General features: G+C 49.9%; 1 protein-coding gene across 4 annotated transcripts in view; it reads right to left on the reverse strand.

The window, feature by feature from the left end:
• The window catches only part of CHD9 (chromodomain helicase DNA binding protein 9), a 365,799-nt gene that overhangs the window by 146,174 nt on the left and 203,779 nt on the right, over positions 1-15,846 (reverse strand). For all 4 annotated transcript variants that reach the window (XM_075325725.1, XM_075325724.1, XM_075325727.1 and 1 more), the window contains 2 exons: positions 6,219-6,462; positions 5,961-6,137 (listed from right to left, as the gene is read on the reverse strand). In XM_075325725.1, the coding sequence (XP_075181840.1) occupies positions 5,961-6,137; positions 6,219-6,462 (421 nt within the window). The remainder of the gene's footprint in view (positions 1-5,960; positions 6,138-6,218; positions 6,463-15,846) is intronic.

A 15,846-nucleotide genomic window follows, 5' to 3' on the forward strand; every position in this document is an offset into this window, starting at 1 on the left:
TTAAGGGAACTGAGAGCCAACCCCGCTTGCAAGCCAGACTGCAGAAAGTCGAGAATTTTGGGGATGGCCAGAGGCATAGGCTGGACGTTAGTTTCCATGCACCATGAAAAGAAGATTTTCCACGTACGATAGTAAATGCGGGATGAAGCAGGCTTTTAGGCGCTGATCATGGTGGAGATAACCGCGGGGGAGAATCCCGCGCTTGTTAATACCCAGGTCTCAATGGCCATGCCGTCAGCTTCAGGGCTCTGGAGTTCGGATGGGAAATGGGCCCATTGGGTCAGCAAGTCTGGGATGTCTGGAAGGCACCACGGTACGTCTGCGAGTATTTGTACCAATTCGGGGTACCAGGCGCGCCTGGGCCAGTCCGGTGCTATCAGTATCACCGGGACTCCCTCTGCCTTGATCTTCCTGATTACCCGCGACAGCAGGGGTAGAGGTGGAAATATGTAAGGCAGGCGGAAGTGGTGCCAGGAGCAGACTAGAGCATCCGCGCCGATGGACTGCGTGACCTGGCTATGAACACGGGTACCTTTGCGTTCAACCTTGAGGCCATTAGATCCACGCCTGGTGTGCCCCAGCGAGTGCAGATGTGTAGAAACACTTCTGGGTGGAGAGACCATTCTCCGGCGGCCAGGCCTTGGCGACTTAGAAAGTCTGCTGCCCAGTTCTCTACCCCCGGTATGTGTACCGCTGATATCACTGACCCCGTCGATTCGGCCCAGCTGAGGATCTTGTGGGCCTCGAGATAAGCCGCTTTGCTGCGGGTGCCCCCCTGCTGATTGATATAGGCTACAGCTGTCGCATTGTCCGATTGGACTCGAATCTGACGACCCGCTAGCAGAGGGAAGAACGCCCTGAGCGCGAGGAAGATCGCGCGGATTTCCAGGATGTTTATGGGTAGGGAAGACTCCTGGCGCGTCCAACGTCCTTGAGCAGTGTGGTGCCGGTACACTGCTCCCCAGCCTAGGAGGCTGGCGTCCGTGGTCAGGACCAGCCAGTTCACTGGGAGAAAAGATCTCCCCTTCGATAGGGATGAGGACCAGCAGAGTGCATACCTGACTGAAAGCGTCAGGTGAAGATGTTTGTCCAGGGAGAAGGGGCTCTTGTCCCAGGCAGCTAGAAGGACTAGCTGTAGTGGGCTTAGGTGCAGTTGAGCAAAAAGGTACTGCCTCCATAGCCGCCACCATCAAGCCCCGACGGGTGTCCAGGGACATGCCCAGGAAGGTGATGGATCGTGCTAGGACCGGGAATGATTTGTCTAGATTCAGTAGCCACCCTAAGCAGGATAGGGTGTCCACGGTGATCTGTACGCTGGTTGAGCAGTCGTGGAAGGAGGGGGCCTTGATGAGGAGGTCGTCCAAGTAAGGGAGAACGACTACTCCCCTGGCGTGAAGGACGCTCATGGCGGCCGCCATGACTTTGGTGAAGACCCTTGGTGCGGTGGTAAGGCCAAAAGGTAGGGCTACGAATTGAAAATGAGAGTCCTGAACTGCGAAGCGGAGGAACTTTTGGTGATCTAGAGCGATGGGTATGTGCAGGTACGTGTCCTTGATATCTATGGAGGCGAGGAATTCCCCTTCGACCATGGATGCAATAATGGACCTTAGGGACTCCATTCTGAATCTCCGTACATGCACATGTTTGTTCAGGTGTTTGAGGTCCAGGATGGGTTGAACTGACCCATCCTTTTTGGGGACCACAAAGAGGTTGGAATAAAAACCCCTGAACTTCTCGTCGTCCAGGACGGGTATTATCACTCCTGCTGTTTGGAGCGAGTGGATTGCTGAGAAAAAGGCCTTGCGTCGTTTTCGAGTCTTTGGGGGGTTTGAGAGAAGGAACCGACTCGGCGGTCTGGTCCGAAATTCTATGTGGTAACCGGAAGACACAAGGTCTCGCACCCATTTGTCGTCTGAGGCGGCAGCCCAGCTGTGTTGAAAGAGCCGCAGTCGACCTCCTACAATGAGTGTGTCTTCTGGGGCGCCAAAGGAGTCATGAGGGGGGAAAACGTCGTGGATGAGTCTCCCTAGTCCAGTTTGACTGTTCGGTCTAGGCTGCCATGACGAAGTGGGTTTCGGGGAGAGCTGAGAAGGTCGGTCCCTGCGTAGTCCGCGGCTAGTGGTGGGGGCAGAGCGGGATGTCGACCAACCAAATGAGTTCCGAAAGGAGCGGAACGAGGACTGTGGACGTCTGGTGAAGGTTGTCCTGGGCTTCAGCTGGGGAAGGGAGGTACTTTTTCCTCCCGTGTTGTCAGAAATGAGCTTGTCCAGACGTTCGCCAAACAATCGGTCTGGAAAAAAGGGAAGGCCCGTGAGAGACTTCTTGGAAGCAGAGTCCGCTAGCCATTGTCGGAGCCAGAGAGCTCTACGGATGGCTATGGTATTTGAGGTGGCAAAAGCTGCGCAGGTAACAGCATCAATGGAGGCCTGCATGAGGTACTCCGCCGCAGCGGCAATTTGAGCTGTTATCTCTGTGACGGTATGAGGGAACTGGGATTCCTCAAGCGAAGTGTTAAAGGATTCCGCCCAGACCGAGATCGCCTTTGCGACCCACACAGAGGCAAAGGAGGGCGAGAGGAAGGAACCTGCAGCCTCAAAGGCAGAGCAGGCGAGGTGCTCCACCTGTCTGTCTGTCGGGTCCTTGATGGAGGAACCATCGGGTAAAGACAGGAGCGTTTTTGTGGCAAGGCGGGAGACCGGGGGGTCAACCGAGGGAGGATCGGCCCAGCCCTTAGGGGCAGGTGAGGCAAAAGGGTACCGGGACTCCATAGGTTTTCGGTTACCGAAGCGCCTATCAGGCTTCTCCCTTTGCTTTGTAAGGATATCCTGAAACTCTGGGTGATCAGCGAAAACCTTTTGGGGTTTCCTTGCCCTCTTAAAGGAGACCACCTGGTCAGTGGTAGTGGATGGAGGATCCTCCACATGCAGAGTTTGGTTGATTGCTTCTATAAGGGAGTCTATTGCAGTTTGATCATCTGGGGAGGGTGAAACCAAGGAATCATCCTGGTACAAACAGCATTCTCCCTCCTCCAGCTCTTCAGAAGCCGTGGAGCGTGTGGGAGAGCCTGCCCTCTGTGCTCCCGAGGGAGAGCCATGGGGGCCATGAGAGAGTGCTGGAGACACCCGGCCATGTGCTCTTTTCCTGATCCCTGTAACCGGTGAAGAATGGGCCCGGATTACCTCAGAGGAATCCTCCATAGGGGTATCCTCAGGCTGCGTTCCGTCCAGGGGCCCAGAAGGGTATGGAGGACGACATTGCATAGCCAGCACCAGGTTCTGTGACAGTTTTTCCATGGACTGGGACAGAAACTGTGCCCATTCCGGTGGGCTGGGAGCCCTAGGATCCCCAGGATCCAGCGTCGCATGAGGGGGTACGTGGAGGCAACACTCCGCGTTCCTGCCCGTTGATGGTATTGGGAGATCGGTCCCTAAGGGAAACCGTCGCCCTCAAAAAATAACAAAACCTTGAAAGGATGTGCCTCCTACAGACACTAAGCTAAAACTGAGGTTGCCTGGCCCGGCCAGGGGGTGTATACTGCAGAGGAGGAGCTAATGCTTTTTGCATCTACTTAGTGTCCTCCTATGGATAGGCAGCATAACACCCATGGTCCTGTGTCCCCCAATGAGGCGTCAGAGAAATAAAGAAAGCTCCTTGAATGAGAAGGTGTGTTCAAACCTTTGGTCTGTACTGTGTGTGTATATATTGTGTATATATATGTATATATATATATATATATATATATATTATATATATATATATATATATATATATATATATATATATATATATATATATATATATATATATATATATATATATATATATCTGCATTTCCCTTTGGTTTGTTACCGGTGATAGTTTACTCCTATGCTGTCCAGATTGCAAAGCAGTCGGCTTCACATCTCCTGTTGTAACGCGTTGTTGCATGTTGGGGTCATTCTCCCACAGTAATCTTGCACATAATTTGTTCGTTTGCATTCCCCTGTCTGTTTTCCCTGTGTGTTCTTTAGGTCTTAGTGGGGTTGACTAGTGCTCATCCCATCCAGTCACTCTACCTAGGGCCTATTTCAGGCTCAGCCAGAGCCTAGGTATCCTGATTTGAGTATACAGTTAGGTCCAGAAATATTTGGACAGTGACACAAGTTTTGTTATTTTAGCTGTTTACAAAAACATGTTCAGAAATACAATTATATATATATATATAATATGGGCTGAAAGTGCACACTCCCAGCTGCAATATGAGAGTTTTCACATCCAAATCGGAGAAAGGGTTTAGGAATCATAGCTCTGTAATGCATAGCCTCCTCTTTTTCAAGGGACCAAAAGTAATTGGACAAGGGACTCTAAGGGCTGCAATTAACTCTGAAGGCGTCTCCCTCGTTAACCTGTAATCAATGAAGTAGTTAAAAGGTCTGGGGTTGATTACAGGTGTGTGGTTTTGCATTTGGAAGCTGTTGCTGTGACCAGACAACATGCGGTCTAAGGAACTCTCAATTGAGGTGAAGCAGAACATCCTGAGGCTGACAAAAAAGAAAAAATCCATCAGAGAGATAGCAGACATGCTTGGAGTAGCAAAATCAACAGTCGGGTACATTCTGAGAAAAAAGGAATTGACTGGTGAGCTTGGGAACTCAAAAAGGCCTGGGCGTCCACGGATGACAACAGTGGTGGGTGATCGCCGCATACTTTCTTTGGGGAAGAAGAACCCGTTCACAACATCAACTGAAGTCCAGAACACTCTCAGTGAAGTAGGTGTATCTGTCTCTAAGTCAACAGTAAAGAGAAGACTCTATGAAAGTAAATACAAAGGGTTCACATCTAGATGCAAACCATTCATCAATTCCAAAAATAGACAGGCCAGAGTTAAATTTGCTGAAAAACACAAAGTATTCTATGGACAGATGAGACAAAGATCAACCTGTACCAGAATGATGGGAAGAAAAAAGTTTGGAGAAGAAAGGGAACAACACATGATCCAAGGCACACCACATCCTCTGTAAAACATGGTGGAGGCAACGTGATGGCATGGGCATGCGTGGCTTTCAATGGCACTGGGTCACTTGTGTTTATTGATGACATAACAGCAGACAAGAGTAGCCGGATGAATTCTGAAGTGTACCGGGATATACTTTCAGCCCAGATTCAGCCAAATGCCGCAAAGTTGATCGGACGGCGCTTCATAGTACAGATGGACAATGACCCCAAGCATACAGCCAAAGCTACCCAGGAGTTCATGAGTGCAAAAAAGTGGAACATTCTGCAATGGCCAAGTCGATCACCAGATCTTAACCCAATTGAGCATGCATTTCACTTGCTCAAATCCAGACTTAAGACGGAAAGACCCACAAACAAGCAAGACCTGAAGGCTGCGGCTGTAAAGGCCTGGCAAAGCATTAAGAAGGAGGAAACCCAGCTTTTGGTGATGTCCATGGGTTCCAGACTTAAGGCAGTGATTGCCTCCAAAGGATTCGCAACAAAATATTGAAAATAAAAATATTTTGTTTGCGTTTGGTTTATTTGTCCAATTACTTTTGACCTCCTAAAATGTGGAGTGTTTGTAAAGAAATGTGTACAATTCCTACAATTTCTATCAGATATTTTTGTTCAAACCTTCAAATTAAACGTTACAATCTGCACTTGAATTCTGTTGTAGAGGTTTCATTTCAAATCCAATGTGGTGGCATGCAGAGCCCAACTCGCGAAAATTGTGTCACTGTCCAAATATTTCTGGACCTAACTGTAGGTTAGGAACCTATCTTGGGATGTCAGGGGAGCCAGAGGTAGGTTTTACCAGAGGTCATCATCTTCCCCCTTCCCTAGAGACAGGTCCCCCCCCCATTTTCGCCGTTCGTCTGGCATTCCCCCATATCTAGTGTGACACATGGATGGAGCACAGAGATCACCTTAAAAGGGGTTTGAGTGAAATGACAGAAATACCTGCAATGAGGCGCTGTACATACCAGATTCATCAGTTTCAGTCCTTCCAGCAATTTGCAGTTCTTGTTCTTCAGCCTGTGCGCTTCGTCAATTATAACACACCTCCACTCAATAGCATTGAGCTCAGGACAGCCCCCCAAAATCATCTCAAAGGTGGTGATGATGGCATGAAACTTGTACGCCCCTCGGACAACACGGCCCTGTCAATGTAATGATGCCTTCATTACCATATTCATACAATCGCTAGTTACCTGATCTGTGTCATCTTACAGATGATTTACCTGAGAATCCCGAAAATACATCTCATACTGCTGGATCATCTGCCGGCTGATCATGCTGCCGTGGTACACCACCACATTCAGATCCGTCCACGTACGAAACTCTCGCTCCCAGTTGGTGATGGTTGAAAGAGGAGCAATGATCAAAAATGGGCCACGGATCCCAGAAAGGTGGATCTCATGAAGAAATGTGATGCTCTGAATGGTTTTTCCTAGACCCATTTCATCTGCCAAAATACAATTCCTCCTATGAAGTGGGAACGAGGGGAAGAAAAACAAAATCAGTTATTGTTTGAAAATCCCAGCAGAAGTCACGTACAGTGGAACCTTGGTTAACGAGAACAATCCGTTCTGGGGGTGTGCTTGTAAACCAAGTTACTTTTCTAGCAAAGCAAGATTTCCCATAGGAAATAATGCAAGCTCAGACAATTTGTTCCACAACTTGTTAAATCTCCCATCCTGGTCCCCTATTGTGCCAACACACACACACACAAACACACACATATTATGCTCACCTTACCTTCCATTCCATTGCCGGCCTCCTGGTTCTTGCAGTTCGTCGGTACAGGATGTGTATCGGGTAACAATCGCGACAGATGCCAGAGCTTCCGCTGCCAGAGCGCTGACGTCAAAACCAGGAGCCGCTTGCCTCCAATTGGCCAGTGCGCTGCCTTTGTGTAGTGGCTGACAGCGGAAGTTCCTCCCTCATCGCGATGGTTACCGGATACACATCCTGTACCGGCGAACTACAAGAACCATGAGGCCGTCAAGGGAATGGAAGGTAAGGTGAGCATAATATGTGTGTGTGCGTGTTTGTTTGTATGTGTGTGTTTGTGTGTGTTTGTGCGGACTGCAAGAGCGGGTTAGAGCTCGGTGGATGTACGGAACCGGAAGTGTGTGCGGTGAGTATTTGCTCATGCAGAAAAGCTTGCTCGTAAACTTAGATATTCTCACTGTCTTGACCTCCTCTGCAATTATTTAAAGAGAGTGTCATCAGAAAATGGCTTATTCTTTACATCAGGTTTCTGTGTTATATGTATTTTTAATTTTTTTTTTACAATGTATTATTTTTTACATCACCATCTTTATTAATAAAAATACAATTAGTAATTTTGCTATTTTCACATTGGCCACTAGGGCTTTATTAGACCCTTACTTCTTTTCAGCAGGGTCCATATCATCAGAGGCAGAAATACAATAAAAAGTAACATTCCAATACACAGCAGATAACTCAGGATCCGCCAGTCACAACAGCGGATGTCACAGCTCACCCTTCCTTCACAATCACCTTTGCACACGCTCATTAGATGTGTCTCCCTATAATAGCTATTGTCCATGTGTTGTTTCTCAAAACAATGGGAAGAGTCTAAAAAAGTTCCAGTGGCCAGTATCAAAATTTCTATTTTTTTATCTAATTTTTATCTAATACAGATTGTGAGAGGTTTAAATAATTTTTTAGAAATATGTAACACTAAAATCTGAAGTAATAGATAATTTTCTGATGATAGCTTCTCTTTAAGGGGAACCTATCAGGTCCAATATGCACCCAGAGCCATGAGCAGAGCTGGGTGCATATTGCTAATCCCTGCCTAACTGTCCCTGTATACACTAGCTTACATAGTTACTTAGGTTGAAAAAAGCCCCTGCTCCATCTAGTTCAACCTTCCTTCAACAATTCTACATTTGGTCACTAAGTCATTTATAACCAACAATGTTGTGTGTAGTGAGGAAGAAGGGAATTTTGTTTACTTACCGTAAATTCCTTTTCTTCTAGCTCTAATTGGGAGACCCAGACAATTGGGTGTATAGGCTATGCCTCCGGAGGCCGCACAAAGTATTACACTTAAAAGTGTTAAGCCCCTCCCCTTCTGCCTATACACCCCCCGTGCTCCCACGGGCTCCTCAGTTTTGGTGCAAAAGCAAGAAGGAGGAAAAAGAATTATAAACTGGTTTAAAGTAACTTCAATCCGAAGGAATATCGGAGAACTGAAACCATTCAACATGAACAACATGTGTACACAAAAAAACAGGGGCGGGTGCTGGGTCTCCCAATTAGAGCTAGAAGAAAAGGAATTTACGGTAAGTAAACAAAATTCCCTTCTTCTTTGTCGCTCCATTGGGAGACCCAGACAATTGGGACGTCCAAAAGCAGTCCCTGGGTGGGTAAAATAATACCTCGTAAGAGAGCCGTAAAACGGCCTCTTCCTACAGGTGGGCAACCGCCGCCTGAAGGACTCGTCTACCTAGGCTGGCATCCGCCGAAGCATAGGTATGCACCTGATAGTGCTTCGTGAAAGTGTGCAGGCTCGACCAGGTAGCCGCCTGACACACCTGCTGAGCCGTAGCCTGGTGCCTCAAAGCCCAGGACGCGCCCACGGCTCTGGTAGAATGGGCCTTCAGCCCTGAGGGAACCGGAAGCCCAGCCGAACGGTAAGCTTCGATAATTGGCTCCTTGATCCACCGAGCCAGGGTTGATTTGGAAGCCTGTGACCCTTTACGCTGGCCAGCGACAAGGACAAAGAGTGCATCCGAGCGGCGCAGGGGCGCCGTACGAGAAATGTAGAGTCTGAGTGCTCTCACCAGATCTAACAAGTGCAAATCCTTTTCACATTGGTGAACTGGATGAGGACAAAAAGAAGGTAAGGAGATATCCTGATTGAGATGAAAGGGGGATACCACCTTAGGGAGAAATTCCGGAACCGGACGCAGAACCACCTTGTCCTGGTGAAACACCAGGAAAGGGGTTTTGCATGACAGCGCTGCTAGCTCAGACACTCTCCGAAGTGAAGTGACTGCTACTAGAAAAACCACTTTCTGCGAAAGGCGTGAGAGAGAAATTTCCCTCATTGGCTCGAATTGTGGTTTCTGAAGAACCATCAGCACCCTGTTCAGATCCCAGGGTTCTAACGGCCGCTTGTAAGGAGGGACGATGTGACAAACCCCCTGCAGGAACGTGCGTACCTGTGGAAGTCTGGCTAGGCGCTTCTGGAAAAAACACAGAGAGCGCTGAGACTTGTCCCTTAAGGGAGCCGAGCGACAAACCCTTTTCCATTCCAGATTGAAGGAAGGACAGAAAAGTGGGCAAGGCAAAAGGCCAGGGAGAAATACCCTGAGCAGAGCACCACGACAGGAAAATTTTCCACGTCCTGTGGTAGATCTTGGCGGACGTTGGTTTCCTAGCTTGTCTCATAGTGGCAATGACGTCTTGAGATAACCCTGAAGACGCTAGGATCCAGGACTCAATGGCCACACAGTCAGGTTGAGCGCCGCAGAATTCAGATGGAAAAACGGCCCTTGAGATAGCAAGTCTGGTCGGTCTGGTAGTGCCCACGGTTGGCCGACCGAGAGATGCCACAGATCCGGGTACCACGACCGCCTCGGCCAGTCTGGAGCGACGAGGATGACGCGGCGGCAGTCGGCCCTGATCTTGCGTAACACTCTGGGCAACAGTGCCAGCGGAGGAAACACATAAGGGAGCTGAAACTGCGACCAATCCTGAACTAAGGCGTCTGCCGCCAGAGCTCTGGGATCTTGAGACAGTGCCATGAACGCCGGTACCTTGTTGTTGTGCCGGGACGCCATGAGGTCGACGTCCGGCACCCCCCAGCGGCAACAGATCTCCTGAAACACGTCCGGGTGAAGGGACCATTCCCCTGCGTCCATGCCCTGGCGACTGAGATAATCTGCTTCCCAGTTTTCCACGCCTGGAATGTGAACTGCAGAGATGGTGGAGGCCGTGGCTTCCACCCACATTAAAATCCGCCGGACTTCCTGGAAGGCTTGCCGACTGCGTGTGCCGCCTTGGTGGTTGATGTATGCCACCGCTGTGGAATTGTCCGACTGAATTCTGATCTGCTTGCCTTCCAGCCACTGCTGGAACGCTTTCAGGGCAAGATACACTGCCCGTATTTCCAGAACATTGATCTGAAGCGAGGACTCTTGCTGGGTCCACGTACCCTGAGCCCTGTGGTGGAGAAAAACCGCTCCCCACCCTGACAGACTCGCGTCCGTCGTGACCACCTCCCAAGATGGGGGTAGGAAGGATTTCCCTTTCGATAATGAAGTGGGAAGAAGCCACCACCGAAGGGAAGCTTTGGTCGCCTGCGAGAGGGAGACGTTCCTGTCGAGGGACGTCGGCTTCCTGTCCCATTTGCGTAGGATGTCCCATTGAAGAGGACGCAGGTGAAACTGCGCGAAAGGAACTGCCTCCATTGCTGCCACCATCTTCCCCAGGAAGTGCATGAGGCGCCTCAAGGTGTGTGACCGACCTTGAAGGAGAGATTGTACCCCTGTCTGTAGTGACCGCTGCTTGATCAGCTGAAGCTTCACTATCGCTGAGAGGGTATGAAACTCCATGCCAAGGTATGTCAGCGATTGGGCCGGTGTCAGATTTGACTTTGGAAAATTGATGATCCACCCGAAACTCTGGAGAGTCTCCAGGGTAGCGTCGAGGCTGTGTTGGCATGCCTCTAGAGAGGGTGCCTTGATCAACAGATCGTCCAAGTACGGGATCAACGAGTGACACTGAGAGTGGAGGACCGCTACTACAGTAGCCATAACCTTGGTGAAAACCCGTGGGGCTGTTGCCAGGCCGAACGGCAGTGCCACGAACTGCAGGTGTTCGTTTCCTATGGCGAAGCGCAAGAAGCGCTGGTGCTCTGGAGCAATCGGTACGTGGAGATAAGCATCTTTGATATCGATCGATGCAAGGAAATCTCCCTGGGACATTGAGGCGATGACGGAGCGGAGGGATTCCATCCGGAACCGCCTGGTCTTTACGTGTTTGTTGAGAAGTTTCAGGTCCAGGACAGGTCGGAAAGACCCGTCCTTCTTTGGGACCACAAACAAGTTGGAGTAAAAACCGTGGCCCTGTTGCTGAAGAGGAACAGGGACCACCACTCCTTCTGCCTTCAGAATGCCCAGCGCCTGCAGAAGAGCCTCGGCTCGCTCGGGAGGCGGGGATGACCTGAAGAATCGAGTCGGGGGACGAGAGGTGAACTCTATCTTGTAACCGTGAGACAGAATGTCTCTCACCCAACGGTCTTTTACCCGTGGCAGCCAGGTGTCGCAAAAGCGGGAGAGCCTGCCACCGACCGAGGATGCGGAGTGAGGATGCCGAAAGTCATGAGGAAGCCGCTTTGGTAGCGGCACCTCCGGTGGTCTTTTTAGGACGTGACTTAGACCGCCATGCATCAGAGTTCCTTTGATCTTTCTGAGCCCTTTTGGACGAGGAGAATTGGGACCTGCCCGCGCCCCGAAAGGACCGAAACCTCGACTGCCCCTTCCTCTGTTGGGGTATGTTCGGTTTGGGCTGGGGTAAGGATGTATCCTTTCCCTTGGATTGTTTGATGATTTCATCCAAACGCTCGCCAAACAATCGGTCGCCAGAAATTGGCAAACTGGTTAAGCGCTTTTTGGAAACAGAATCTGCCTTCCATTCCCGTAGCCACAAGGCCCTGCGGAGTACCACCGAATTGGCGGCTGCAACCGCCGTACGGCTCGCAGAGTCCAGGACAGCATTAATAGCGTAAGACGCAAATGCCGACGTCTGAGTGGTTATGGACGCCACCTGTGGCGCGGACGTGCGTGTGGCTGCGTCAATTTGCGCTTGACCTGCTGAGATAGCTTGTAGCGCCCATACGGCTGCGAATGCTGGGGCAAAAGAAGCGCCGATAGCTTCATAGATGGATTTCAACCAGAGCTCCATCTGCCTGTCAGTGGCATCTTTGAGTGAAGCCCCATCTTCCACTGCAAGTATGGATCTAGCTGCCAGTCTGGAGATTGGAGGATCCACTTTGGGACTCTGAGCCCAACTTTTGACCACGTCAGGGGGAAAGGGATAACGTGTATCCTTAAGGCGCTTAGAAAAACGCTTATCTGGACAGGCATGGTGATTCTGGACTGCCTCTCTGAAATCAGAGTGGTCCAGAAACATACTCGGTGTACGCTTGGGAAACCTGAAACGGAATTTCTCCTGCTGGGAAGCTGACTCCTCCGCCGGAGGAGCTGAGGGAGAAATATCCAACATACGATTGATGGACGCAATAAGGTCGTTCACTATGGCGTCCCCGTCCGGAGTATCAAGATTGAGAGCGGCCTCAGGATCAGAATCCTGATCAGCTGTCTCCGCATCATCAACCAGAGATTCCCCCCTCTGAGACCCTGCGCAATATGATGATGTCGAGGGAAAATCTAAGCGAGCTCGCTTAGTCGGTCTGGGGCTGGGGTCTGTGTCAGAACCCTCAGCTTGGGATCCATGAGATACCCCGGGAGGACATTGTTGGTCCAGCTGAGGTGGGCCAGGGAACAAAGATTCAACAGAGTCCCTGTGCTGAGATACCGGCCTGGACTGCAAGGCTTCTAGTATCTTAGCCATAGTCTCAGAGAGTTTTGCAAACTCCGTCCCTGTCACCTGAAGAGTGTTAGCAGGTGGCTCCCCCTGGGCCCCCCCTAGCAGAGGCTCTGGCTGAGCAAGTGCCACAGGGGCCGAACAGTGCACACAATGAGGGTCAGTGGAACCTGTCGGTAGCGGGGTCGTACATGCGGCGCAGGCAACATAATAAGCCTGTGTTTTGGCACCCCTGCCTTTCGTGGGCGCCATGCTATTATCTTCCCTGAGCAACACAATAGGGTATATAGCCAGAAATCAACTGTGCACTATACAGTGTAAAATAAACATATAATGTTACACTACTGCACAATGGGGCTAGCACCACAGGTGCTGCTTACCACCCGCTTAAAGCGGTTGTGAGGCCACCAGAGTCCCTGCCTGGGTCTCCCAGACTTTGTCCCCCTCTGCAGCGTCCGAGGAGCTGACAGGAATGCGTCCTGAGGAGAGGAGGGAGCCGTGGGCGTGACCCAGAAAGAGCGGGAACTGGTGCCTGCACTGTGCACAGTGAGGGGGGTGGAGTATGCAAAGCATGCTCCAGCCCTCAGTGCTGCTCGTTCTGAGCAGCGTCCCGCCCTTCCCCTGCCTGTCAGGGCTGGGGGTGGGAGGAAAGGAACTAGGCCGCAAAAAGCCGGGGACTCTAGTAATAAACGCGGCCGCCGTAAAAGCGCGGCCGGCGTGGAAGTCCCCGGCGCACTACAAGTCCCAGCCGCGCCGCAGTGTTTCCATGGCAGCGGCGGTCAGTGCGGCAGTCCCTATACATAAACACACTCAGCAACGCTGAGTGTGTAATGGCACATATTAACCCGGTCAGCGCCGCGGTCCCCGGTGCACTAGCACACCCAGCAAAGCTGGAGTGTTGCTGTGCGCGGTCCCCACCGGGATACAGAGTACCTCCAAGTAGCAGGGCCATGTCCCTGAACGATACCCGGCTCCTATCCAGCAGGCTCCACAGGAGTTGTGGATGAAGCACGGTCTCAGTGCCTGGAGACCGATAGGATCCCACTTCCACCAGAGCCCTGAGGGGGATGGGGAAGGAAAACAGCATGTGGGCTCCAGCCTCCGTACCCGCAATGGATACCTCAACCTTACAACACCACCGACAAGAGTGGGGTGAGAAGGGAGCATGCTGGGGGCCCTATATGGGCCCACTTTTCTTCCATCCGACATGGTCAGCAGCTGCTGCTGACCAATCTGTGGAGCTGTGCGTGCGTGTCTGACCTCCTTCGCACAAAGCAAAAAACTGAGGAGCCCGTGGGAGCACGGGGGGTGTATAGGCAGAAGGGGAGGGGCTTAACACTTTTAAGTGTAATACTTTGTGCGGCCTCCGGAGGCATAGCCTATACACCCAATTGTCTGGGTCTCCCAATAGAGCGACAAAGAAATCATCCAGCCCTTTTATAAAAGCTGTTATAGTATCTGCCATTACTACCTATTGTGGTAGGGCATTCCACAGTCTGACTGCTCTAACTGTAAAGAACCCTTTCCTATTTAGCTGTCTGAATCGCTTTTCTTCCACTCGCAGTGAGTGCCCCTTGGTCCTTAGTACTGTCTTTGGAAGGAATAAGTCATGTGCCAGTCCTTTATATTGACCACACATGTATTTATACATATAAATGAGATCTCCTCTGAGACAACCTTTTTTAAGCTAAACATATCTCACTTTTTCAACCTCTCATCTCATCTTTATTAGCATAGATAAAGTGATCTTTAGAAAAAGTATTTCTAAAGATTCTTTATAATATGGTAATGAGGCCAGCGACTAGTTGCAAGGGCGTTAGTTACCTTGGCTAGTCGTCCCCCTAGCATGCTAATGAATGCGCAGCATCAGAGACGTGGTCGTCCTCACCTTTCTGCTGCTATCGCTCCCGATGCTGGTTGTTTGTTCAGTGCGCAGAATCAGAATGTCCCTGAACTTCTGGTCATGCACACTACACCATTTTGAAGCCGGGACGCGTACTTCCGGCTTCATTGTACGCATGACTGGAAGTGCGGGACTTCTGATCATGCACACTGAGCCGAAATCCAGCGTCGGGAGCGGTGGCAGCAGAAAGGTGAGAGTGCATTGATTAGTATGTCAGCACATACATAGGGGCGTACTAACATGCTAAGGGGGCCGACTAGCCAAGAGAAGTCACACCCTTACGACTAGTCGCTGGCCACATTAGCATATCATAAAGGATCTTTAGAAATACTTTTTCTTTTAAAGATCTCTTTATCTAGTGTATACAGGGACAGTTAGGCAGGGATTAGCAATATACACCCAGAACGGTTTGTGGTTCTGTGTGTATATTGCACCTGACAGGTTCCCTTTAAAGTGAATATCTGCTCCTGAGCCTATTGCGCACACTGTATGATGTACATGTGCTGAAGTTCATGGAATAAGTCTCAAGTATGTAAAAAAAAAATCTAAAATTATACATAGGTATCTATCTCTCTCTATCTATCCCTCTATCCTTCCCTCTATCCATCCCTCTATCCATCCCTCTATCCATCCCTCTATCCATCCCTCTATCTATCATCTATCCCTCTATCTCTATATCTGTCTCTCTATCCATCCATCCATCCATCTATATATCATGTATCCCTCTATCTATCCCTCTATCCATCCATCCATCCATCCATCTATATATCATGTATCCCTCTATCCATCCCTCTATCCATCCCTCTATCTCTATATCTGTCTCTCTATCCATCCATCCATCTATCCCTCTATCCATCCCTCTATCCATCCCTCTATCCATCCCTCTATCCATCCCTCTATCCATCCCTCTATCCATCCCTCTATCCATCCCTCTATCTCTATATCTGTCTCTCTATCCATCCATCCATCTATATATCATGTATCCCTCTATCCATCCCTCTATCTCTATATCTGTCTCTCTATCCATCCATCTATATATCATCTATCCCTCTATCTATCCCTCTATCCATCCCTCTATCCATCCCTCTATCCATCCCTCTATCCATCCCTCTATCCATCCCTCTATCCATTCCTCTATCCATCCCTCTATCCATCCCTCTATCTCTATATCTGTCTCTCTATCCATCCATCCATCCATCCATATATCATGTATCCCTCTATCTATCCCTCTATCTATCCCTCTATCTATCCCTCTATCAATCCCTCTATCCATCCCTCTATCCATCCCTCTATCCATCCCTCTATCTCTATATCTGTCTCTCTATCCATCCATCTATATTTCATCTATCCCTCTATCCATCCCTCTATCCATCCCTCTA

Source organism: Anomaloglossus baeobatrachus, chromosome 10, assembly GCF_048569485.1.
Source record: "Anomaloglossus baeobatrachus isolate aAnoBae1 chromosome 10, aAnoBae1.hap1, whole genome shotgun sequence".
Taxonomy (NCBI): domain Eukaryota; kingdom Metazoa; phylum Chordata; class Amphibia; order Anura; family Aromobatidae; genus Anomaloglossus; species Anomaloglossus baeobatrachus.